General features: G+C 38.6%; 3 protein-coding genes across 4 annotated transcripts in view; 2 read left to right on the forward strand and 1 right to left on the reverse strand.

Annotated features, from left to right (window-relative positions):
* The first annotated feature begins 4 nt into the window (after positions 1-4).
* On the forward strand, positions 5-1,685 carry atp5md (ATP synthase membrane subunit k). The gene is made up of 4 exons (XM_051887656.1): positions 5-136; positions 515-617; positions 1,389-1,484; positions 1,577-1,685. Exons 2-3 carry the CDS (start codon positions 531-533, stop codon positions 1,476-1,478), a joined length of 177 nt encoding a protein of 58 aa, XP_051743616.1. The 5' UTR covers positions 5-136; positions 515-530; the 3' UTR covers positions 1,479-1,484; positions 1,577-1,685.
* Positions 1,686-1,703: 18 nt separating this feature from the next.
* taf5 (TAF5 RNA polymerase II, TATA box binding protein (TBP)-associated factor) lies at positions 1,704-10,057 on the reverse strand. Its single transcript, XM_051885546.1, has 11 exons — positions 9,598-10,057; positions 8,443-8,668; positions 7,990-8,305; positions 6,925-7,088; positions 6,271-6,406; positions 6,074-6,194; positions 5,209-5,338; positions 4,835-4,999; positions 4,469-4,646; positions 3,651-3,828; positions 1,704-2,518 (listed from the first exon to the last, which is right to left on the reverse strand). Exons 1-11 carry the CDS (start codon positions 9,998-10,000, stop codon positions 2,301-2,303), a joined length of 2,235 nt encoding a protein of 744 aa, XP_051741506.1. The 5' UTR covers positions 10,001-10,057; the 3' UTR covers positions 1,704-2,300.
* A 113-nt stretch (positions 10,058-10,170) lies between these two features.
* Positions 10,171-24,320, forward strand: part of gsk3bb (glycogen synthase kinase 3 beta, genome duplicate b) — a 30,345-nt gene continuing 16,195 nt past the window's right edge. The window contains exons 1-4 of one of the 2 annotated variants that reach the window (XM_051886272.1): positions 10,171-11,456; positions 11,659-11,951; positions 19,979-20,172; positions 20,396-20,479. In XM_051886272.1, the coding sequence (XP_051742232.1) occupies positions 11,864-11,951; positions 19,979-20,172; positions 20,396-20,479 (366 nt within the window). In that variant the 5' untranslated portion in view covers positions 10,171-11,456; positions 11,659-11,863. Of the gene's footprint in view, positions 11,952-19,978; positions 20,173-20,395; positions 20,480-24,320 lie in introns of both variants that reach the window. The other variant, XM_051886196.1, reaches the window with a different exon arrangement.

Below are 24,320 nucleotides of genomic sequence, written 5' to 3' on the forward strand. Positions count from 1 at the left end.
ATCGTTTTAGTGTAAGAAGCGATTGACGTGAGTGTCATCCAATGAGCACAGTTCATTCAAACTATCACCACGAAGGTGGGGTTTCCTTAAATCATTCACTTTCCGGCGTCTCCATTGAAGGGCACCAGTTTGCTTGGTAAGTCATCATGTCTTAAATTTTAACAGAAATATCTTTCTTTTAGCATGTTTTTGAAAGCGAGGCTTTTATGTTGCTTGCAAAACAAATATATTCTTCTTAGTAAAACAGAGAGGTCGCATTTACAATAAAGATGTTCGTGTTAGCAAACGGACTGAAGTGGTTTAAAAATAAATTATTAAACATTTATGAATATCAAACATTAGATATTAGCTATAAAATCTCGTGTTGAAACTACAGCTATATTTCACAAAAAACAGCCTGCCATTACTCTAATATGCAGTGTTGTCCTTTACGCATTTTGCGTGACCTTACGTAATAATGAAAAACGATTCGTAACTTTGTATTTATGCTCCTTTATGAATTCTTGATCACCAGATTGCGCACAGAAATCATGGGTGGACACGACGCTGGAACTCAACACCAGTTCACTGGCATCGCCAAGTACTTCAATTCATACACAATCACAGGCAGGAGGAATGTAAGTTGAATTGGTTTTAAATAATTAATATGCAGTTAAAATGAAATATGCTTGGCTGTGGAAGATTGTTTCCAACACGGAATAAAAAAATAATTGCGAATTTGTCCCCCCTCAGAATTGCAAACTATAGGCCTTCTGGTTTCACAAACAGGGCTTAGATTAAGCCAGAATTAGGCCTTAGTTCAAGGACATTTAATCAGCTTTAATAAACGTAAATTAGAAAAAAAAAACATCATTGGTGTGCATCTTGAGACAAAACAATGGCATTGATATAATTTAAGATATGTCAGCGCAAGTGGCTTTCATTTAAAATGGCTCAAATGTACATTTTAGTCGGGGGTTAGGCTTAAGCCTTGTCTGTGAAACTGGGGGATAGAGTTCAAATTTTAATTGCGAGTTATTATCTCACAATTCTGGCTTTTTCCTCCAATTGCGAGTTATACAGTTTGAATTTTAATTGTGAGTTTTTGTCTCACAATTCTGGCTTTTTTTCCCTTAACTGAAAAAGAATTGCAAGATATAAACTCAAAATTGCAAATTATACAGTTCAATGTAATTGCATCTCACAATTCTGAGGTAAAAGGTAAGAATTGTGAGTAATGAACTCGGTATTGTGAGAAATCAAGTCAGAATTGTGAGTTTTAAAAGGTGCAACCCACTAGGTGGTGGAAAAAAGTTTCCATACATTGCCTTTGTGTTTTCCACTAAATTAAAAGTAATTTTTGTAAACTAGACTTTTTTTTTTTTTTTTTTTTTTTCCTTTGACTCCAGTGTGTGTTGGCCACATACGCCAGCATCGCTGCCATTATCCTCTTCTTCAAATTGAAGCCCAAGAAGCAAAAGGCTGTGACATCAAGTTAATTTATAGTAAGTGCCACCTGAAATTAACTTAAATGAATATGCATTTTCATTTCTAAAAGTTGCAATTGCATTCCAACTCTTTACCTCTTTCTCTTCAGGATGTTTTGTGTATGCAGAATAAATGGAGGGGAAGCTGGATGTCCTTGTTTTGACCTCATAACTTCAGTTTAACTATGTAAAGAATTAAAAAAAAAAAAAAAAAAAAAACATACCCAACAAACACTGTGTAGAAAACTTGTTTTATTTACAATGAGGCACTCGTATAAAAGCTTGTACATAAATTGAGAGCAGAGCTCATATACAGCACTTTGCAAAGATCAAGGAGCAGTTTCTGAATTGGAAAAGTTTAAATGAGATCAGCCATGTCATTTTGAAACATTTGATGCATAAGGGCCTTGAAAACAAGCATGGAAGAGAAAAAGTAAGCTTAAGAGCATAAGGTGTAAGACAGGGGTGTCCAAACGTGGTCCTGAAGGGCCACTGACCTGCAGAGTTTAGCCTCAACACATCTGCCTGGAAGTTTCTAGTATGCCTAGTAAGACCTAGTTAGGTTCAGGTGTGTTTAATTGGGGTTGGAGCTGAACTCTGCAGGACAGTGGCCCTCCGGGAGCAGGATTGGGTGTAAGATCTAGGATCAGCATGTGAATGACGAAAGAGGTATTGGTCGCTGCTCCCAGGTATGCTCAGTGCTTGATAAGGTCTTTCACTTCGCTTGAACCTATTTCACATGTTCGGGTGAGCGGTAATCTTTAAATAATATGCACCATTCATGAAAAACACACGGCTACATAAAGTCATTGTCCTCCGAAACATGTGGTCACTTCATTGGGAGTTGTAGGCTCCTGCAGCCAGTAGCAGGTTGCGTCTGGTGAAGTGCAGGTGGGTGACGGGTGTGGATTTGCTATGGTACGTCCCCAGCAGCAGCTCCTGAGAGTTATCAGGCAGGTGGATGTGGCCCGTTGCTGCCGTGAAGTCGTCCGTCTCCACCTCATCGAAAGCCTTCATGGAGTCCCACAGCCGAACTGTGTTATCCATAGAGCCTGGAATAAATTACTTTTGTTACTATTAAATCCTGAGAAATTAAATAATAGTCAGAAAAATATAATTCTTTGAAATGGAACAGCTTAGTGGACCTTCAAGCTAAAATTTGCCCATGTGTTTTGAGTATCATATTTGATACATCAGGCTTTTATGGCTCATATAGTATGATATAAGAGAATATGGAGCTCATACTCGGCGATAAAAACACCAAGTTGCTGATGTTTATATGGCCAAAAAGTAAGGTGAAAACAAGTTAGCTTACAATGTAAACTAATGAGATCTTTATAACATTATGGCAGACTACTTACATAAAAATGCATATAAATATAAGTTGTCACTACATATCTCTCAATAACTTGGGCCCTGTTTACACCTGGTATTAATAAGCATTATTAATGGTCGTTCAGATCACAAGTAGATGAGGGTGACACATTTTAATTTGTCTCATCCACTTTCAACCACTTCTGTCCTGATTTCTTCGAGGGGAGTGTCTATGGGTGTAAATGTATGGGTTTTTCTTTTGATCTAATGGACAAAATAAGATCTTGTAATTTACATATGAACACGCACGGAGACGACATAAAAACATACAGAGAGCAGCAGCTTTTGTTTCTGCTCTGACAGCCACAAGACCACACTGGATGCAGTGAGTGTGTGTTAGAAATCAGGAATGGTGAGAGAACATTGTGCTTGGTACGTTTTTTGTCTTCAAACCAAATTGGGCCTTCAGCCAGCAAAGTTTAAATCCCATTTGGCTAGCGCGCTTCCCATAATGTTTACGCAGTAGATGGAGAGTAAGCGGTCTTTAGTAGCTGTTCGAACACATTTGATCACATGAACTATGAAAACAATCCGGATTGAATGCGTTTTCGACTACCACTGGAAGTGGTCGAAAGTGGACAAGCTTAAAACATTTTAGACCCCGTTTACACCTGTATTTAGTGTCGTCCACTTGTGATCCGATCGACCAAAATGCATCTTAGGCCTTGTTTCCATCTGGTATTAAGATGCGTTTTGGTCAATCGGATCGCAAGTGGACGACGCCAATGTTCTCTCACCATTCCCGATTTCTAAAACACACTCTAACACCGGGTTCGGCCGGTCTTGCGATACAGAGGCAGCAGTCCTGACCTGATGCAAGGATTTCTCCGTCTCTGCTGAACTTGAGGGCATAAATTGTGTCTGTGTGGCCCTTCAGTTCTCCGATCATCAGCCCATGTCCAATATCCCATAGTAAAACTCTCCCGTCTGTGGATCCAGATGCCAGGAACTTTCCATTAGGTGAGAATGCAAGACAATGGATGGGCCCCTGAAAAACAAACATGATCGCTTTTTATTATTACTCATATGACTCAGTATATGGGAAAAATTGGGGTATAAATGGATCATTGGGTGATAAACCACAAAGAATGAACATAAGAAAGAAGAGTCGAGCAGGTTTGACAGTGATGAGTTTAAAATGACATGAAGAGAAATAGTGTTTATATTGAAAAAAAATAAAAAAAATTTTTTTAAAGTTAACATTAATAGAATTAAAGCAGAAAAACAAAATATAAATATTAGATAAATTTAAACTTAATGAGAAAATTAGAACAATTGCCTTGGCAAGTAACTGAAATTAATTTTAAAACTAAAGTACTAAAAATACTAAGACTGAAATAAAAATAAAGCTAAACAGAAAAAATACTAATAAAAATGACATACATAAAATGGAAAACTTAAATTAAAATGAAAACAAAAAAATATAAAAGCTATTTCTAAATGTTATTAAATACTCTTATAGTAGGCCTAAAAAAATAATACTAAAAAACACTCAAGAGTTAGTAAACGAATAATGAAATAACTTCACAGAGATGATGATGCAATGCAAACTGAGCAAATGGGATTAATGGAATTTCCTGTGCAGTGCTGATATCATTCATTCAGTCACCTTTGGAAGCCTTCAGTACCTTGTGACCTGTAAAAATGCGGACACAGTTTCCATTCAGGACATCCCAGAGGCGTATAGTGCGGTCGGTCGAGCCTGTGGCCACATAGTTCGAGTTGGGGTGGAATCGCGTGCATGTGACGTCAGCCAGATGCCCAGCAAATATCCGTAATGGCTGGTAATGGTCCGTCGCCCAGAGCCTGGGAAACAAATGAAGATTTAACATGAATATTTGATTAAGGTCTTGAAAACATTTGCAATATCTTGTTATTCATTGGCAAGTCTCTTGATAAATGCATTATGAAACAAGCCATATGATAATCATACTTACAGTATTAGAATATGCTGATTTAAATAATAACATTACAGAAAGGAGAATCTAGCATACCGTGCCACTCTGTCGTGACCTCCAGACACAAAGTAATAGCCGAACGGTGAGAACTGAGTGTCCCACACTGGATAGTTGTGTCCTTTATACCCCACAAGACATGTAAACGTCTGAAGGCTCCACAGTCTGACTGTGCCGTCCTCAGAACTAGACAACAGATAGTTCCTAAGAGACGGATGAAGATATTAAAACACACTGTCAGCTCAGCTGCTGCAGAACGCTTCAAAACTGCAGAAATATAACAAATCATGCAAAAATGTTTAGTCGATAGCAAACTAATTGTTTGATTAGCTTTATTAATCTTACACACCTCCCCCGTTGTCCTGTATTACTTAGAGGAGCATTTCGTTGTGATACAAGTTACTTTTTGATACCTGTCTGGACTGAAGCTGACACCATACACCGGCCCGCTGTGACCGTGTAGGATTTTAGACTCACTGGCTGTCTTCTCATCCATAATCCTCTCCAGAACGTCATCAGACTCTTTATCAATCAGATTCAGGTCTAGAGAAAAGGACAGCATTATTAAAATTGTGCGAGGCATCATACACCGCTTACACTGGGGTCTATAAATAAAAAAATCTTTAAAGGGATAGTTTACCCAAAAATGAAAATACTGTCATTATTTACTCTCATGTTGTTCCAAACCCATAAGACTTTCATTCATCTTCGAAACACAAATGAAGAAATTTTTAATGAAATCTGAGAGATTTCTGTCCCTGCATTGAAAGTTCATCCAACAAAGCTTCCACAAGAACCACAAGAGGTTTGTTTGTGCATCAAGCCAGTAAGGTTGAGCTTCCATTTACCATATTTGATTTGCTCTATGTATGTTCGCTAATTAATGTTTATATGTGAATAAAAGCTTCAATTAAATCTGTTCATCATATAAAGCGATCATGTCTCTTCAGAAGACTTGGATTAAACCGCTCGATTCTTATGGATTTATTTTACTTTTTGAACTGTCAGAATTTTGGGTGAATAGACTTTCAATGGAGTGACATATCTCTCAGATATCATTAAAAATAAATTTATTTGTGTTTCGAAGATAAATAAAAGTCTTATGGGTTTGCAAGGTGTTTCATAGAACGACATGAAACTGAGTAAAAAATGACCGAATTTTCAGTTTTGGGTGAACCCTTTAAACCTTTGAATAAAAGTTATAGGATTATTAAAACTAAGATATCAAAAGTAAAATTTTCACTCAAATTTTTGTGGAACTAATAAGAAGGTACATACCTGCTGCAGATTTGACTTTGCGTAATTTTTTGGGTGTGACGCTCCACACGCGAACCGTGGAGTCTGCAAATCCTCCCGCTAACAGACTGGAGTCGTCAGTGAAGTCTACCGCCGTCAAACCCTGAGCGACGGCATACAATCAGCACGTGCAAAGTTAAGCAACACCAAACTCAATCATCAACAAAAACGCCGCCAACCTGGTAGGCATTGAGGAACGTATAGAAGCAAATAGAAGGCAGGTTCTCCGGGCTCAGCCGGATTCTTTTGGTGCTCTCCTTCATGTACATGATCTTATCCAGTTTGTCCGAGTCCTTCAGCTCTGGCAGAGGGATCCTGTCAGTCAGAGAACAGCCCGAATAAGAATAACAGTTTATGAAACTATACATAGTTTCAAATAATTTAAGCACCATCTTTAAGTTCTCATGAAAAGAAAATCCAATACACACTACCATTCAAAAGTTTGGGCTTGATAAGATGTTTTAATGTTTTTGAAAGAAGTGTGGTCCTTCACATGGTCCTTCAGAAATCATTTCTAATATGCTGATTTCTTAATATTATCAATGCTGAAAACTATTGTGCTGCTTAATATGTTAGTGGAAACCGTGATATATTTTTTCAGGATTCTTTGATGAATAGAAAGTTCAGAAGAACAGCATTTCTTTGTAACATAAATATCTTTACTGTCACTTTTGATCAATTTAATGCATCCTTGCTGAATAAAAGTACTAACTTATTTAAAAAAACAAACAAAAAAACCTCACCCCAAACTTTTGAACAGTAGTGTACAAGTAATTTCAAGCTGTATGACATTGGTTTTTCCATAACAGCTGAATGATGAGCTTCTGTCATACCTGTTCTGTTGAGGGGCATTAGGGTCTTGTTTCTTACTCTTGGAGCCCATACTGTCCTTTTTAGTTTTCTTCTTCTTGGGCTTTCCTTCCTCATTCTCTGCTTCTTCATCTTCATCATCTAGTGGGACTTCAATCTCTGGCTCCTTCAGCAGCCCGTAGAACACCTGGTGCCATTAGAAACAAGACAGCACATCGTTCATTTTTTTTTTTAAATTAATACTTTTATTCAGCCAGGATGCATTAAATTGATCAAAAGAGACAGTAAAGATCTGTATGTATCACAAAAAATGTTAAGCAGCAATTCATTGATAATAATAATAAATACAAATCAGCATATTAGCATGATTTGTGAAGGCTCATGTGACACTGAAAATTCAGCTTTAACATCACAGGAATAAATTACATTTAAAAATATAAATAGAAAACAGTTGTTTTAAATTGTAAAAATATTTCACAATATTACTGTTTTCTTATTCTTTCAAAAATCTCACTGACCTCAACCTTTTGATTGGTATCATTTCCATATGGAAATAGGGTTGCCAAAAGTACCGACTTCAGTACCAATTCGGTACTGAAATTTTAAAAATGTGACTATACCAGCATTTCCCCCTAGCATTTTGAGCGCTGTTGAGCAGATTCTTAAACACCTCTGATTGGCCAATGTGTTCATGTGCTCAACAGTTATGTCTGTCATTGGCTACAATGATCAACGCTTCAAAAACATGTAAATAGCATTTGAAAGCAGGCGTCTATCAATGGATCCCTAATATATTCACTGATAGACGCCTGCTTTTAAACGCTTCTGTGTGTATCGGTAAGCGTTCAGTGAAGAGCGTCAAAGATGTCTATTTACAATGTTTTGAGGCATTGATCATTGTAGCCAATCACAGATATATCTGTTGAGTGCGTGAACACAATGGCCAATCAGAGGTATTTAAATATCCGCTCAAAATGCTAGGGGGAAATGCTGGTAACATCACATTTTTAAAATTTCAGTACCAACTTGGTACCGAAGGCGGTACTTTTGACAACCCTATATGGAAATACTTGCTCTTCTTATCTAACCTTGGCTTTATTGACTTCTCGTTTGGCCTCTCCCGCAAGACTGCCGGACATGCTGTCGATCTGACCCTTACTGCGGGGCATGCCGTCAAAGATGTCGATGTACAAGTGCTCTTGAATGATGTTCCATATCTGGTTATTATGTCTCTCCTGCAAGTGTCTCTTCAACAGCTGGTACGAGTCTCTGGAGATGCGCAACACAAAACGGCTGGTGCGGAAATCCAGCAGGGCCTCGTTCCCCTTCATGTGCTCTTTCTTAGTGAGGCCACAGAGAACACGCAGGTCATCCAGATAGTAACACTCCTGATCACCGCTGAACCTATCAGCAAAAAGGAAGTGAACTGGATAAGCCACAATGTGTAGACATACAGAATAAAAGTTATTATCAAATTACACAATGATGATATTTATATCATCCCTGATTAATTTCACCAGTAAACAAGATCTGATGCTTACTTCTCAAAGAAAGCCTTGGCTTCGTTCTCATGGTTGTTGTAGACCAGCTCCAGGTACATGTGAACGAACAGAGGGTAGAAGAGCTGGGACAGCTCCGCTCGGTGGCAGTCCAGCACTGACTCTATGAAGTTCTTCAGGTCGCTGTAATATACCTGATATAGAGAGGGGTCCCCCTGCTGGCTGTATGCTGACAGCACCACACGAACATCCGGCTGGTCTTCTGCGCCTGCAGCAGGCAACATAAAAAACAATGTATACATATCAATGTCTGTACATATGCATTGGTCAAAGATTTCGACCAAAAATTTATGTGATGGTATTTCCATCAAGAGGTGCATCAATTTTTGGTCAAGATCTTATATTGACAATGCAAGAGGTGAGCACTCTGTAAAGTCTACTCCAGCACATCCCAAAGACTTTCAATGAATTTAAGGACTCAGAGGTGCCAATTCATGTGTGAAAATGATTTTTCATGCTCCCTCACAACCATTTTTTCACAGTTAGAGCCTGATGAATCTTGACATTGTCATCCTGGAATATGGACATGATGTGTCTTCCTACACGGTTGTTTAAGAAATGAAAAGTTACACACTCCATCAATTAGGGTTAGAAGAACTGTTCCCAAACATATAACATGCTAGAAACAAAATAATCACAGCAACAATGAGCCAGTCATAGAATCTTAAGTATTTGCCTATTTAAATTTAAACATATATATATATATATATAAATTGTATTAATTTGTTATTTCAGTTTTAGTTTTGTTTATTTTAGTACATCAAGTTAAACTAAATGAAAATCAAATGCTGAAAATAGCTTAAATTAAATTAGCTTTTTCATGTTTTTGTCAACATTTGTCAAAAAATAACCTAGCATCTTAATGTGACCATTACTCTTATTATGCATGAACTTCATGCACAAAGTGCAGGTAAAACACCAGCAAAACATGTAGTGTAAATGTACTCATAATAAGTCAAAAATAAGCAAAACTATAAAGGGAGGGCTGAAGAATGTGTTGTTGAGGCAACTGATGATGACTAACTCGAGCAATGCATGATAATATGCAAGAGATGAAGCTGATTTTGTACTGTTGCTTTAATAATTCAAAAGGAGCATGGTGAATATCATCAATGAGAAGTTGTAGGTGCCACTCACTCTTTACTGGCATAGGAGTCAGCGTGCTCTGGGGGGCGGCTGCTGCTGCGATAGACACCCGGCTGAGCAGAGAGGTTGCATCCCCTCCATCTCCGTCATCCTTCCCTCCGCTGCCATCAGCAGCCTGCGGGTCCTCCAGGTCTTCTGCAAGACCGGCTTCCCGCCTCAGAATATCCACCGACTCTGACAGTTTATTCCGCTTTAGGAACTGCAACACTGCGATCAAAGTTTGTTGGTCCTCCAGCTTCGGGGCTCCGCCGGCGGGGGCAGCGGTGAGGGGAGATGAGGAGAGCGCCCCGCTCCCAGTGTTCCCCGAGAGGTTTGACGTCCCATCGCTAAGTATTTCTGGCTTTGTCTCTTTCTCTGCGTCCAGATCCATCGGTCCATCTTGCACAGCCGCCATTTTCCCCGGCGCTGAATGCGATGACGTCACGACGCATACAGCGTCATGACATACGCGCATGGCGTTTTGTTAAGTTGTCTTGCGGAGCAGAATTTGTTATAAATGATTTGATAAATATCAGGAACCACTGTGAGACATAAAAAAATTTCTTTTTTAATAAAGCGGCAATATTTGACCGCCCGAACTGTCTGTTTGAGGTATTTTTACTTTGTACGTCAAATACTTTTGACAATTCTTGCTGGAATGAAATACAAAAGTAGTTGTAAACAATGCACAAGTATCATAACAAAACAAATTTGGTTTTAAAAATGGGTGGTACCTCATGAAATACGCGTTTAAGTAAGAATTTTTCAGTTTAATACCAACTGTATTCAGTGTATAGTAAATGATGAATACACAAAATTTTTGAAATGATTTTTTTTTTGTCCTGAATTATCTTTTTCTTTTTCTTTTTTTGCGGATTCTCCACCCATTTTCTAATGTCATTTCAATTCTTGGCGCGCCGCTCGAAGCTGGCGTATAGTTACGTCGTTCAGCCGAGAGCTTTATGTTTGAAATAGAGTATTTACGTAAAACACGTACTATTTTCCAGAGCGACGATAGGGGCAGTAATGTAGCAGCAGATGAGGAGTACTGCGCTATCCTTTACTTTCCACTAGGAGGTAGTGATGGGAAGTTAAGCCTCATTTCCTCATTTCCGCGAATCGGTTCTTTTGAACAGTTCATGTCCAAGAACGAATTCAGGGATTCTTTTACATCATGACGAAATCACGTCACCACGTGGTCCCTGACATTCCGGCGTGGCATATTACGTTTTATAACATTACAATAAAGCCACATGTAAATACACAGCTGTTTATTAGACTATTTTTTAGATATTTGTCGCAGTTCAGTCAGTTTGCAACAGTGAATAGAATAGACATAATTTGCTTTTACATTAATATTCCTGAACATTTATTTACATTTTACCTGAAACAACCACCATAAACGCATTTCCAGTACGTTTTATTTGTCGACATTTCTGCTATTCGGTAACTTTTAAGTAACTTACAATGACTTAAGTGTTTAGTCAAATCTTCGTCTACTATCAGTTGACTCGAAAACGACTCCGATTCGTGGACGAGTCGTTCAAAAGATCCGACTCACAGGAATGATTTTGTTCACGAACCTCACATCGCTAGCAGGACAGGAGGCATCCAGAGGGATTGTGTTAGTCGAAAGGAAACATCTTCATCAGGGATTCTGTGTTTATGTATTTTTTTTTCCTAGGGCTTAAGAAAAAGCTAGTAACAACCGTCCGATCATTTGGAAGAAAGATGCCTGAATTATTTGTGTTTTAACGGATCTAGATCGTTATTCAAGGACTGATGCGGTCATGGCAAGTCTCGGTGTCAGCTTTATCGATACACGCCAGCAACATCTGAAGGATATAAAGTGAAAGATAAATTATAATTGAGTAAGTTTATCTGACCCCGGTAGATTTCATCTATGCGCATGCGAGATAACAGTTCTGCGCTCTGGATATGCTGATATGAACTGAGACAGGCTGAATGTGTCTTCAAGATTATGTGATTTCGGCTCTTCATAGACATTTTCCTGTGACTTTATCATCGGTAACGCTAAGACGGGGACTAATTTGTAACATTTGTTTTGTACAGTGCTTTAAGCGACATATTTAATGGTTGAAGAACGGATATCTTCATCTCCAATCAGCTGACCACCTCTGAATTCATTGCATTAGAAGAGCTACACTGGAGTTTTCCTTCATTTTCGTGAACAGAAGCTTATTTGGGACCCAGATATTTACTGTTGTGTTAAAGGAGCCTGTAAGGATCGTGGTTAAAGAGCAGCGGGATCTTGGAGATGTCCGGCCGGCCTAGGACCACCTCATTTGCGGAGAGCTGCAAGCCAGTGCCGCAGCCTTCAGCCTTTGGCAACATGAAAGTCAGCAGTAAGTATGACCATCTCCTCTATATCTCATATCATAATCTTTCTCAGCCAAACACCATTAGGAAAACAAGAATTGCACAATTGGTTATTATTAGGATGGATATGTGTATGATATGCAGTTTGTGAGCATCTGTCATGTAATCTATCCCCTAATGCAATGCTGCCTGGATCTCAAGGGATGGGTCAGGTCCTGTCTCTTATTATCAGATCTGCTCAATGGAAATACATTTGCTGCATTGTGCACCAAGGAAGCACCCTGCCTGGGCATCATTGCACAGCTCAGTAGTTTTATACCAGGGAGATTGCAGTGCCCAGATTTTTTTCAGCATAGACAATGACTGTTTACATGCACAATAATGTATAGATATTAAGCAGAATTTTGTCATATAAGCATCATGTAAACACATTGAACTGATTCTGGATCATTGTAGTTGTTGTTATACTGTCCCCCCCCCCAGATTTAGCACATTTACATGACACATACTTGACCCTATTCTTATATTAATCAGAATATTCCTGTAAATACATAGATCTGTCATATGAGGGCTGATCTGAGACCCTCTTCCTCATTGTTTTAACAAGCAAAATGTTCCTTGATGAGCTCAAGGCTTGTTTTAGTGCCTTGAGATCCTTGAATAGGTATTGATTTATAACCCATGACTGTCTTGAGGCATAGCTTGCTGCTATATAGCTTGATATCTCACTTACTTTCTAGCTGGATGATGTTTTCATAGCTGCACGAGCTGTAAAAACGTCCATTTCCGCTCTTTGAACTTGTGCCCCATGGTTTGACTGACAGGGCTGTCTCCTGAGCCTCAGCCCAGCTGGATCACTCATTTCCTGCACTAATGATGTGTATCTCACCACTATGCTCCTCAGGACAGGAGGATCAGAGAGATGTGTGACTCACCTCTGACTCTATCCCTTTCCAAATGTATCTACAGCCTACCTACAGTATAGTGTCACAGTCAACTTAACAATAGGGGAGGACACGTGGATTGACACTTTGTCCAGCACTTAACACATGCCTGTCTGTGTAATGGTGCTGTGCCATAATGGAAACTCAGTGCAGCTTGTATTTTTCTTAACACACTACGCAAACTTTTAAAAATAAAGGTTCTTTATTGGCATCAATGAATCCACGAAGAACCTTTAACATCCATGGAATCTTTCCATTCCACAAAAGATTCTTTATAGTGGAAAAAAGTTCATTAGTTTGTTCAAATGTTCTTCGCACCAAGAAAAAAATTGTTCTTTTATTTTTTACAGGTTCTTCGAGGAACCAAAAACGGTTGTTCTATGGCATCACTGCGAAAACTATTTTTAAAGTGCCCCTATTAAGTTTTTTCAAATATTACCTTTCATGTGTGTAATATAGCTGTTTGTGAATGTAAAAAGTCTACAAAGTTTCAAAGATCAAAGTCCACGACAAATAAAGAATTGTTTCCTAAAAGAAATAATAGATTCTGAACCGCTGAAATGAGTCGTCAGCAATTGCAGTCTCACTTCCTATATACTATATTGAAACAGAAAATAGCTATTTTAAATAGTAATAATATTTCACATAATTTTTTATTGTTTATTATTTTATTTATTGTTTATATTACATTTATTAAAATATTACTAAATACAAACATTTGAACTAGTGTATTAATGGTCCTTAAATGTCATTTATTACTCACCCTCACGTCGTTCCACACCCGTAAGACCTTATCAAAATTAACACAAACTAAGATATTTTTGATGAAATCCGATGGCTCAGTGAGGCCTGCATAGCCAGCAATGACATTTCCTCTCTCAAGATCCATAAATGTACTAAAAACATATTTAAATCAGTTCATGTGAGTACAGTGGTTCAATATTAATACTATAAAGCGACGAGAATATTTTTGGTGCGCCAAAGAAAACAAAATAACGACTTATATAATGATGGCTGATTTCAAAACACTGCTTCAGGAAGCTTCGGAGCGTTATGAATCAGCGTGTCGAATCAGCGGTTCGGAGCGCCAAAGCCACGTGATTTCAGCAGTTTGGCGGTTTGACACGCGATCCGAATCATGATTCGATACGCTGATTCATAACGCTCCGAAGCTTCCTGAAGCAGTGTTTTGAAATCGGCCATCGCTATATAAGTCGTTATTTTGTTTTTTGGGCGCACCAAAAATATTCTCGTCGCTTTATAATATTAATATTGAACCACTGTACTCACATGAACTGATTCAAATATGTTTTTAGTCCATTTATGGATCTCGAGAGAGGAAATGTCATTGCTGGCAATGCAGGCCTGAGCTGCACTGAGCCATCGGATTTCATCAAAAATATCTTAATTTGTGTTCTGAAGATGAACGAAGGTCTTACAGGTGTGGAACGACATGAGGGTGAGTAATTAATGACAGAAATTTCATTTTGGGGTGAACTAACCCTTTAAATATAATTTATGTAAATTATTTAAATTTAAATAATAAAAATTAATTTAAATAATAAAAAAGCTATATTATGAAATAAGTCTTTTTTTTTGGTGAAAATTGTGCATGTATGTGAGAGTATGTACCGGTGGTGCTGGCGTTGATTTAATCAGCTTACAGCAAATGAGTCCCCACATCAGCTGACTCATCCTGCTGCCATAGCAACGCCCAGGCCTGAGGCAGCATGACTTCCTCCACAGGGTGTGTCCTAAAGAGGGGCTACACCTGAGCATGTGACGTGCACATTACCGTCATGCGGCAAATAGTCTGTCTAGACATGCTTGTCAGAGAACAGCAGCAGGCCTTCCATAGCTGTGAGATTACATTTCATAGCTCATATTAAAGAAAATACTGTCAACCTGTCAAAGCATTTTAAAAGCAAATTAGGGCTATAAACCTATTTAGAGCTATTATAGACCGTATTATGATAGATGTCTATTTAATGTGTATGAAAACAAGCCTGTGGGGGATGGAAAACTGTTCAACTGTAGTGATGTTAATCATTAATATATTGTTAGCGTTAAAATATGTATTTTCAAACAAAAAAACCCCTAAAGAATGACATATTGTTAGTGGGCATTTATTGGCTAATTAATTGTGCAATGAATTGTTTTAGTTTTCATTTAATTATGAAAATTATAGAATTTTAATATTAGCCATTTATCAGTATTAATTGGCCATAACATGAAAATAAATATCAGCTTATCGGCATCAGCCAGGATTTTAAATATATTAGCACATCCTTAATTGAATGCATTGAACAACTGTGCCTGTTTTCATTCGTGTCAAGTTAATTATGAAGTCCATCCTGACTAACGTTCATTATAATATAAAAAACAAACAAAAAAAAAGTAAGGGTTGATGTGTAGAACTTCATTGTTTAAATTCTGCAGAGCTAGTCATTAGATATTCATAACCAGTTCCTGTTTATTCATGATTAATTCATTTTCATCTGTTCTTAACATTGCGGATGGTGAGAGATAATCGTTTTGTATGTGAGATAATGTTATTAATGCTGTGGCCGTAATGATGAAAAGTCTCTTAGAGGAGAGAGGATTAAGCTAAGCTGTGTCTTATATTAAATGCCTCAGTTTATCTGAATTGCTAAATGACTAGTCAGTTCCCGAGCTGGATGGTGTCAGAGGAGCAGGATGGGAAGATGATCTGGGTATGTAATGGGCCATGACTCAATTAAAATTCCATGCTGCGTAAGTTTGGGAGCCGAGATCTTTATTAGCTCATCGTGCGAGTGTGTGTTCACGCTCACGCCCTCTGACTCATCACATTTCCCCGTGCTGATCGTGCACTCGGTCTGCACTTTACTCCACAGTTTACCTGACCTGCCAAACACACACACACACACACACACACACACACACACGTATGATTATAGTATTTCGCTTAAATTGGTTCAGATTGCCTGAAAACATGCAGCATATTTGTTGACTGTTCGCTGCAACAATGCAGATTTTCTCACACTGCAAATCTGCCAAGCACCATAAAAGTTGCCTATGAAAGTAGTGCACTACATTTTAAGTGTCCTGAAGCTGTACATTAGTGTTGCGTGAGGAACAGACTGAAATTGGAGTCATTATTACCCGAGTGAGCTGTTAACTCAAAGCCCAATTCATGAACGAATCATTCTTTTTTTGACCTAGTTCCTGGCCTGATTCATTTAAAAAACTGAAAGTTTTGTTCATTTTCTGTTTTATTCAGCAGAGTTGGGGAAAATTACTTTTATATGTAATGTGTAACAATATTGCATTACTCCCTGAAAAAGTAACTTGCTGCATTACTTTTTATGAAAATAGTGTGTTACATTACTTTTGTGTTACTTTTTCTCACCTGGGCTTGCTTGTTTGTTTTTTAATAACAAGTTATATTTTTGGTAAATTTAAAGGCCCTTAAACACCAAGGGACCTATTTTAATGATCTAAGCACATGGTCTAAAGCGCACGGTGCAAGTGCATTTAGGACATTGTCCGAATCAACTTTTTTTAGTTTAACAATGGGAAAAATGGTCGGCGTGCATAATCTAAAAGGGTTGTCCCTATTCTCTTAATGAGTAATAGGTGTGTTTTGGGCGTAACGTGCAATAAACCAATCAGAGTCTCATCTCCCATTCTCTTTAAAAGCCAGTTGCACTCGCACCATGGCGGATTCGCTATTTATTTAGCGGAAAGACTGACTGGTTCACCAAAGAGGAATCCTTTTATTTTTAATATTTAAAAATGTTTGTGTGCTGCTGCGCGTCCCTGTGTGTGTAATAAGCAGACTGTAGGCTACGCGGGTTGTGCACCCGCCTATAGGCGCATGTTACTAATTCGCCCTTTAAATAAAAAATAAAAAAACACTGTTGTATTGACTTTAGACCATGTCAAAGTTGGTCAATGGCGCAGTCTAGTTCAGTTGCCTCAAAATAGCAATGCGCCAACAATGCACCTGAACACACCTCGTTTTCAGACCAGCACGCCCATGGGCGCACAGAAGGGTGCAAATGCATTTGCTATTTAAACAACGTGGCGCAGGACGTGAAAATAATAACTGCGTCGGGCTGAAACTAGCAAAAAACACTTGCGTCGCGTCTGGTGCCGCATTGCACCAGGTGTATGATAGGGCCCAAAAAGTGAAATGAAATAAGCCTCAGGCTGAAGGAAATGCAAACTCACATCTGTACAGTAGAGGGCGCAGCTCAAAATAATCTTTCAGTTGTCCTTCCATTTTGGATTGCAGAAGAATGGGACGGAGGAGAAGAAAGTTTAACGCTACTTCTTCTGGATTATAAACATAAAAATGAAACACAAATGTGATGTTTAAAGTCATTTTTGCTTAGTATGGTTGAATTGAATCATTGAAGGTCAGTGGAAAAGACATTGGTTAATAAAGTGAGATTAAATACATAAAGTATATTTATTATTTAAAATATTTAATTATTGCAGCCTGCAGGATTGCGTAATATTATGAGTTTGCATTTCACTGTTTTAATTTAAAGGAAGACTGCATCTGTTTTTGTGCAAGTGAGATAAATGTCTCCTCACATTCAATCTAGAACTACAATAACCATCAAGTTCACACAGCGCACACAACACCTTGGCACTTATTCCCAATTTCTCTCAACATGTGAACAGGAGAGCCGTCAGCCAATTAATGGGAAAGCAAAGTAACTTGTGTTACTTATTTAAAAAGTAACTCAAATGTTTTGTTGTAAATTTAAAAGTAATGCTTTACTAGTTACTTAAAAAAAGTAATCTGATTACGTAACTTGCATTACTTGTAATGCGCTACCACTAACACTGCTATTGGGGGCAGTTGTGGCCTAATGGTTAGAAAGTTGGATTTGTAACCTGAATGTTGCAGATTCGAGTCTCAGTACCGGCAGGAAATGTAGGTGGGAGAATGAATGAGTAGCGCTCTGTTCCACTCTCATTACCCACAACTTAGATGCCCTTGAGCAAGGCACCAAACCCTTAATCGCCACAGCAAAGTGTGTGTGTGCACTTGGATGGGTGAAATCAAGGCACAGATTCCGAGTATGGGACACCATATATGGCTACACATCACACTTTACTTTATTCAGTCATGGCTCTTGACCATAAAAGACAGAGAAACTTATATCGCACATTTAGAAAGCAAACACAAGCCGAGCTGCTAATTATTCCTTTTATTTTGAAAGATTATTTTTGTAAAACCAATGCATTCCTGACCCAAGCTCTGCAGTGAATCATGATACTGTCTATGCTTTGAAATCTGTATGGTTAATCATGATATTTCCTTCCTTGTACTTTCCTTCTGTGTGTTTATAAGACACTGAAGAACAGATGTAAAATTGCTTCCCTTACCATAATTTTCCCAGAAATTAGTCTGCACTAAACTCAAACAAATGATGGAAAACTGTTGTTTGTATGATCATAAAATGAAAAATTCTCATGCATAATCAAACTGCTTATGAATGTAATCATATTCTGCTGCTTTGTAAATGTACACAAACATTCAAAAGTTTGGGGTTAAATATGTTTTTTTGTTGTTTAAATCAAGGATGCATTAAATGGATCAAAATTGACAGTAAACCATGGATAAAACAATGGACGTAGTGTCCGAGACGTCACCTGTAGGTTTCTGAAGAGCATTTTTGAAGCCCAAAGTGGGCGGAGCCGTCCGTCGCCATCTTGGCAGCGCATCACCGTGCGTCACTCTCGGATAACCGAAAATGGGCAAAGAGGCGGGACGTGGGTGGAGCTGAGGTGTCTAACAGACAGCAGACAAACAGCTAGTAGTGACAGCAGCAGCAATCCACCTGTCACTCAAGTGGCCACACCCTAAATTATGTAGAACTTTAAGGCTTAATATTATTTAAACAGATGAGTCATAAAAAATTCACCCCCCTCACAGTTGTCATGAAGGGCAAAATTAGCTATATAGACAAAAAACACTTTTTGTACCAGGCTGTATTTTTTTCTGCTGTAAAGTTGGGCATTTTAACATGGGGATTGACTCCCTTTTGGAGCCTGTCTCTAGCGGTCAGTCGATGAATTGCAGTTTAAGTCACTTCTGTGTTGGATTCAAGAGAGAGACCGCTTACAGTAAACACATTTATAATGTTGCAAAATATTTCTATTTCAAATAAATGCTGTTCTTTTAAACTTTCTTGCAGCAAATAATCATATTAGAATGATTTCTGAAGGATCATGTGACACTGAAGACTAGAGTAATGATGCAGAAAATTCAGCTTTGATCACAGAAATAAATTAAAATGTAAACGTTAAATTGTAATAATACTTCACTATTTTTACTCTATAAATGCAGCCTTGGTGAGGATAAGAGACTTCTTTCAAAAACATTAAAAAATCATAACAACCCCAGACTTTTCAATGTTAGTGTAGCTAATGAGAATGTAAAAGGTTTATGGAAATATCTCAACTTTATGGTGATAAAAAGTGAAAGAAGGTCACTGATGTTATTTCCTAGTGGACATTTAGTTTCCATGTCCTCAGCTTTGGCCTGGACTAAATCACTTTCTAAATGATGATCTAGCTTTAGTTTCCAATTAAAATTCTCATTGTGCGGATTAATTATCCCATTTGCTAGCTATACAAAGTAATTATCCATAATTAAGACTCATGAAACTATTTATTTAGTCAGTTTCTATTACTGGACTGCAGACCTGATTATACAGAACCGGTTACATCAAGTAACCAGACCTTTGCTACATTTGAGGGTAATTTAAACAAGTTAATTTAATACAGAGGAAAATACTCTTTTAATAGAAATGGAAATTCACAGAGAAAAAGAAAAAGTGAGTGGTGACTCAAAATATCTTCCTACTGTATAATTGAGGACAATTCCCATTTTGTGCTCATATTCCTCATTTTCATGTTCTCAAGCACTTACTCATGGGTGTGAAAACATAATGAGGTGTGAAGCGGATGTGTTTAAGTCGAAAATGAGCTCAGGTGATTTTTGATACACGCAGGATCACACATTGATGAGGATAGTAACACCTAGAGCTCATGTGACCATGAAAAACAGACCAGGAATATTCATGGTACTTTCTCTCTCTCCTTAGGAGATAAAGATGGCAGTAAAGTTACAACGGTGGCCGCGACCCCCGGTCAGGGTCCCGACCGACCTCAGGAGGTCAGCTACACGGACACAAAAGTCATCGGGAACGGCTCGTTTGGGGTCGTATATCAAGCGAAGCTTTGCGACACCGGTGAGCTGGTGGCCATAAAGAAGGTGCTGCAGGATAAAAGGTTTAAGGTAAGAATGTGTGTATCGTTGGTTGTGTGTTTACATGTATAAGCTCAGATTTTCTAAGAAAGAAGCTGATGAGCACAAGTGCGTCAGAAATGTTTGGCCAAAATAAGTTTAACGTTTAGCCTTGAGGTGACAAGGTTGACCTTTGCTAAACATTTAGCTTTATATTGATGTCAGTTCTCATGATTCTTTTCTTTTTTCTCTGTATATACTTTATTTTTTTCAGAATCGTGAGTTACAGATCATGAGGAAGTTGGATCACTGTAACATTGTACGTCTGCGGTACTTCTTCTATTCCAGCGGAGACAAAGTGAGTGGCACTTTTCTTCCCTCCATTTTTCTGAGCAGCATCTTGTGCCCTATAGTCCAGAAACATGCTGCCCACTAGTTTCCCAGCAAATGCTCTGGGTTATGGGATATATACAACTTTTTCATGAGATTCTCCAGTATGTTATGAACAAATTGAATGAAATGTCCCTGAAGGGAACTCCCTCTCATGGTGCAGTACACATACACAAAACATTGTCTTCTTTTTCAAATCATTATAAGAATAAAGCTATAAATACTGTGCACAGTCTTACAGTATATTTAGCAGAAGACACTTGCTATCCCAACAGGGTGGTATTTCTGTTGTGATTTACAGCACTTGATGCTCAGGCCCTCCAGTGTTGACCTGTGGATGGGATTTCTGAGTAATCCTGCAATAGCCCTGGGGACAAAACCTGTCACAACTTTTGATTGATGGGAAGATAAACTGTTAGACCAGCCCTATTTTTACTGTATGACAAGCTCTGGCTCCTGTGCAGCCAACCAAAGGAACGCTGTGTGTGTGTGTAGAAGAGAGTTCACTGAGTTCAGACTTCCCTTTTAATGTATAATCTATACGCAGATCACACAAATAGGATCAGAGTCTTGTCAAGGTCGTATAACAAGAGTATTACATACCTGAGAGTACATTTTTACAGAATAAAGTTATACAAGCTGCAGACATCCAAAATCAACTGCTTCTTTCTTTTGAGAAAGAAGATCAAGTGTAACCTAACCCTAACCATGTTCATATATGCATAGTTTATGTCAGAGGTAGTCCACTTCAGTCAGGAGGGCCACATTCATATATAAATATAGATTGCAGCCTCATGCATTGCTTGTGGTTTTTGAAATGATTGTGGTTTTGAAACTTGAGGATTTTTCTGATTAAACACTGTCCTTTTCATCCGCATACTCTTTTGTTTCCCTTTACGTTTTAGATTGAGTGAATTCAATTGAAGTGTCACATCAGTCCGAAAAGCAATCAAGGGCCTTTCCGTGACTAAAGCAGTGTTTAACTGTATATATGTTTTTTTCTCTCTGCTGGCCTTTGCCAGAAGTTTAGATTTTCACTTGCTCTTTAAAAGGTGCTCTGTGTAATTTTTTTGACTGTACCAAAGCATAAAAATGCCATCATATTTTTGCAGAGATGTAGAAAACATGCTAAGTTCACATACTTGTTTTTCTGAAAAACAGTGCTATAGTCAGTTATTCTACCGTGTCAGAATGTCTGTTTTTGTTTTGGACTGTGTGATTCCGCCCACTGCCAGTTTACCCAATAGTATTTCGACACTGCGGCTTCCAGCGACTCGGTCAGAGATTGCAAATTCTACTCAACCTACACTCTAAAAAATGCTGGGTTAAAAACAACCCAAGTTGGGTTGAAAATGGACAAACCCAGCGATTGGGTTGTTTTAACCCAGCGGTTGGGTTAAATGTTTGCCCAACCTGCTGGGTAGTTTTATTTAACTCAACTATTGTTTAAAAATGACTGTATTGCTTGCTTAAAATGAACCCAAAATACAGTGGGTACGGAAAGTATTCAGACCCCCTTAAATTTTTCACTCTTTGTTATATTGCAGCCATTTGCTAAAATCATTTAAGTTCATTTTTTTTCCTCATTAATGTACACACAGCACCCCATATTGACAGAAAAACACAGAATTGTTGACATTTTTGCAGATTTATTAAAAAAGAAAAACTGAAATATCACATGGTCCTAAGTATTCAGACCCTTTGCTGTGACACTCATATATTTAACTCAGGTGCTGTCCATTTCTTCTGATCATCCTTGAGATGGTTCTACACCTTCATTTGAGTCCAGCTGTGTTTGATTATACTGTTTGGACTTGATTAGGAAAGCCACACACCTGTCTATATAAGACCTTACAGCTCACAGTGCATGTCAGAGCAAATGAGAATCATGAGGTCAAAGGAACTGCCTGAAGAGCTCAGAGACAGAATTGTGGCAAGGCACAGATCTGGCCGAGGTTACAAAAAATTTCTGCTGCACTTAAGGTTCCTAAGAGCACAGTGGCCTCCATAATCCTTAAATGGAAGACGTCTGGGACGACCAGAACACTTCCTAAAGCTGGCCGTCCGGCCAAACTGAGCTATCGGGGGAGAAGAGCCTTGGTGAGAGAGGTGAAGAAGAACCCAAAGATCACTGTGGCTGAGCTCCAGAGATGCAGTCGGGAGATGGGAGAAAGTTGTAGAAAGTCAACCATCACTGCAGCCCTCCACCAGTCGGGGCTTTATGGCAGAGTGGCCCGACGGAAGCCTCTCCTCAGGGCAAGACACATGAAAGCCTGCATGTAAGGACTCCAAGATGGTGAGAAATAAGATTCTCTGGTCTGATGAGACCAAGATAGAACTTTTTGGCCTTAATTCTAAGCGGTATGTGTGGAGAAAACCAGGCACTGCTCATCACCTGTCCAATACAGTCCCAACAGTGAAGCATGGTGGTGGCAGCATCATGCTGTGGGGGTGTTTTTCAGCTGCAGGGACAGGACGACTGGTTGCAATCGAGGGAAAGATGAATGAGGCCAAGTACAGGGATATCCTGGACGAAAACCTTCTCCAGAGTGCTCAGGACCTCAGACTGGGCTGAAGGTTTACCTTCCAACAAGACAATGACCCTAAGCACACAGCTAAAATAACGAAGGAGTGGCTTCACAACAACCCCGTGACTGTTCTTGAATGGCCCAGCCAGAGCCCTGACTTAAACCCAATTGAGCATCTCTGGAGAGACCTAAAAATGGCTGTCCACCAACGTTTACCATCCAACCTGACAGAACTGGAGAGGATCTGCAAGGAGGAATGGCAGAGGATCCCCAAATCCATGTGTGAAAAACTTGTTGCATCTTTCCCAAAAAGACTCATGGCTGTATTAGATCAAAAGGGTGCTTCTACTAAATACTGAGCAAAGGGTCTGAATACTTAGGACCATGTGATATTTCAGTTTTTCTTTTTTAATAAATCTGCAAAAATGTCAACAATTCTGTGTTTTTCTGTCAATATGGGGTGCTGTGTGTATGAATTCTCTAATGCTCACCAGGACTTCATTTATTTGATAAAAAAAAAGTAATATTGTGAAATATTATTGCAATTTAAAATAACTCTTTTCTATTTGAATCAAATTGAAAATGTAATTTATTCCTGTGAGGCAAAGCTGAAATGTCAGCATCATTACTCCAGTCTTGTAAAGCCTTGTTTATCCCTCTGTAAACACGTTCAATTCACAAAATTTCAGCCACCTAACCTTAAAACTGCAGTCCGTAAGTTTTGCCTCTTTGTCGCCATCTCTGTTTGAAACCTGCAATTGCAGTTATTTGTGGAATTATCATCTTTACGTGGGTTGTGCTTCAGCACGGCTCCTCAGCGTGGATGAATCTAATGTTTGCTGTCAGTCACCACATCGGTGCGGATACTGTACTTCGGAAACAGATTCTACGTCTTGAAAGTATGACCAAAATAAGAATTTTCACTGGAAAATGTCATCTGAACAAGTAACATTTCTGCCACTTTTGTTCTGACCAACTGAGGAAAAAAGCCTTAGGCCTACAATAAATCATGTTGCCAATGGTGATTAAATCTAAGGATCGCTTAGCTCATATCACATCAAACCATGCAAATTATTATTATTGTTATACTTTGTTCTCAAATTGTTAATGTTAACAACATCAGCATTGGGTGATTACATGTATTTACTGTGTATTAGTGTTACCTGTAGATTTCAATTTCAGTAGCCACTCTGCAGTCTTTTGCTTTTGGCTATAAAAGGCTATAAATGATCCGCTGCAAGCAGCATCCTCACATGCCATATAGCCTACTAGCTGGGACTC

This window comes from Ctenopharyngodon idella, chromosome 1 (genome assembly GCF_019924925.1).
Source record: "Ctenopharyngodon idella isolate HZGC_01 chromosome 1, HZGC01, whole genome shotgun sequence".
Lineage (NCBI taxonomy): Eukaryota > Metazoa > Chordata > Actinopteri > Cypriniformes > Xenocyprididae > Ctenopharyngodon > Ctenopharyngodon idella.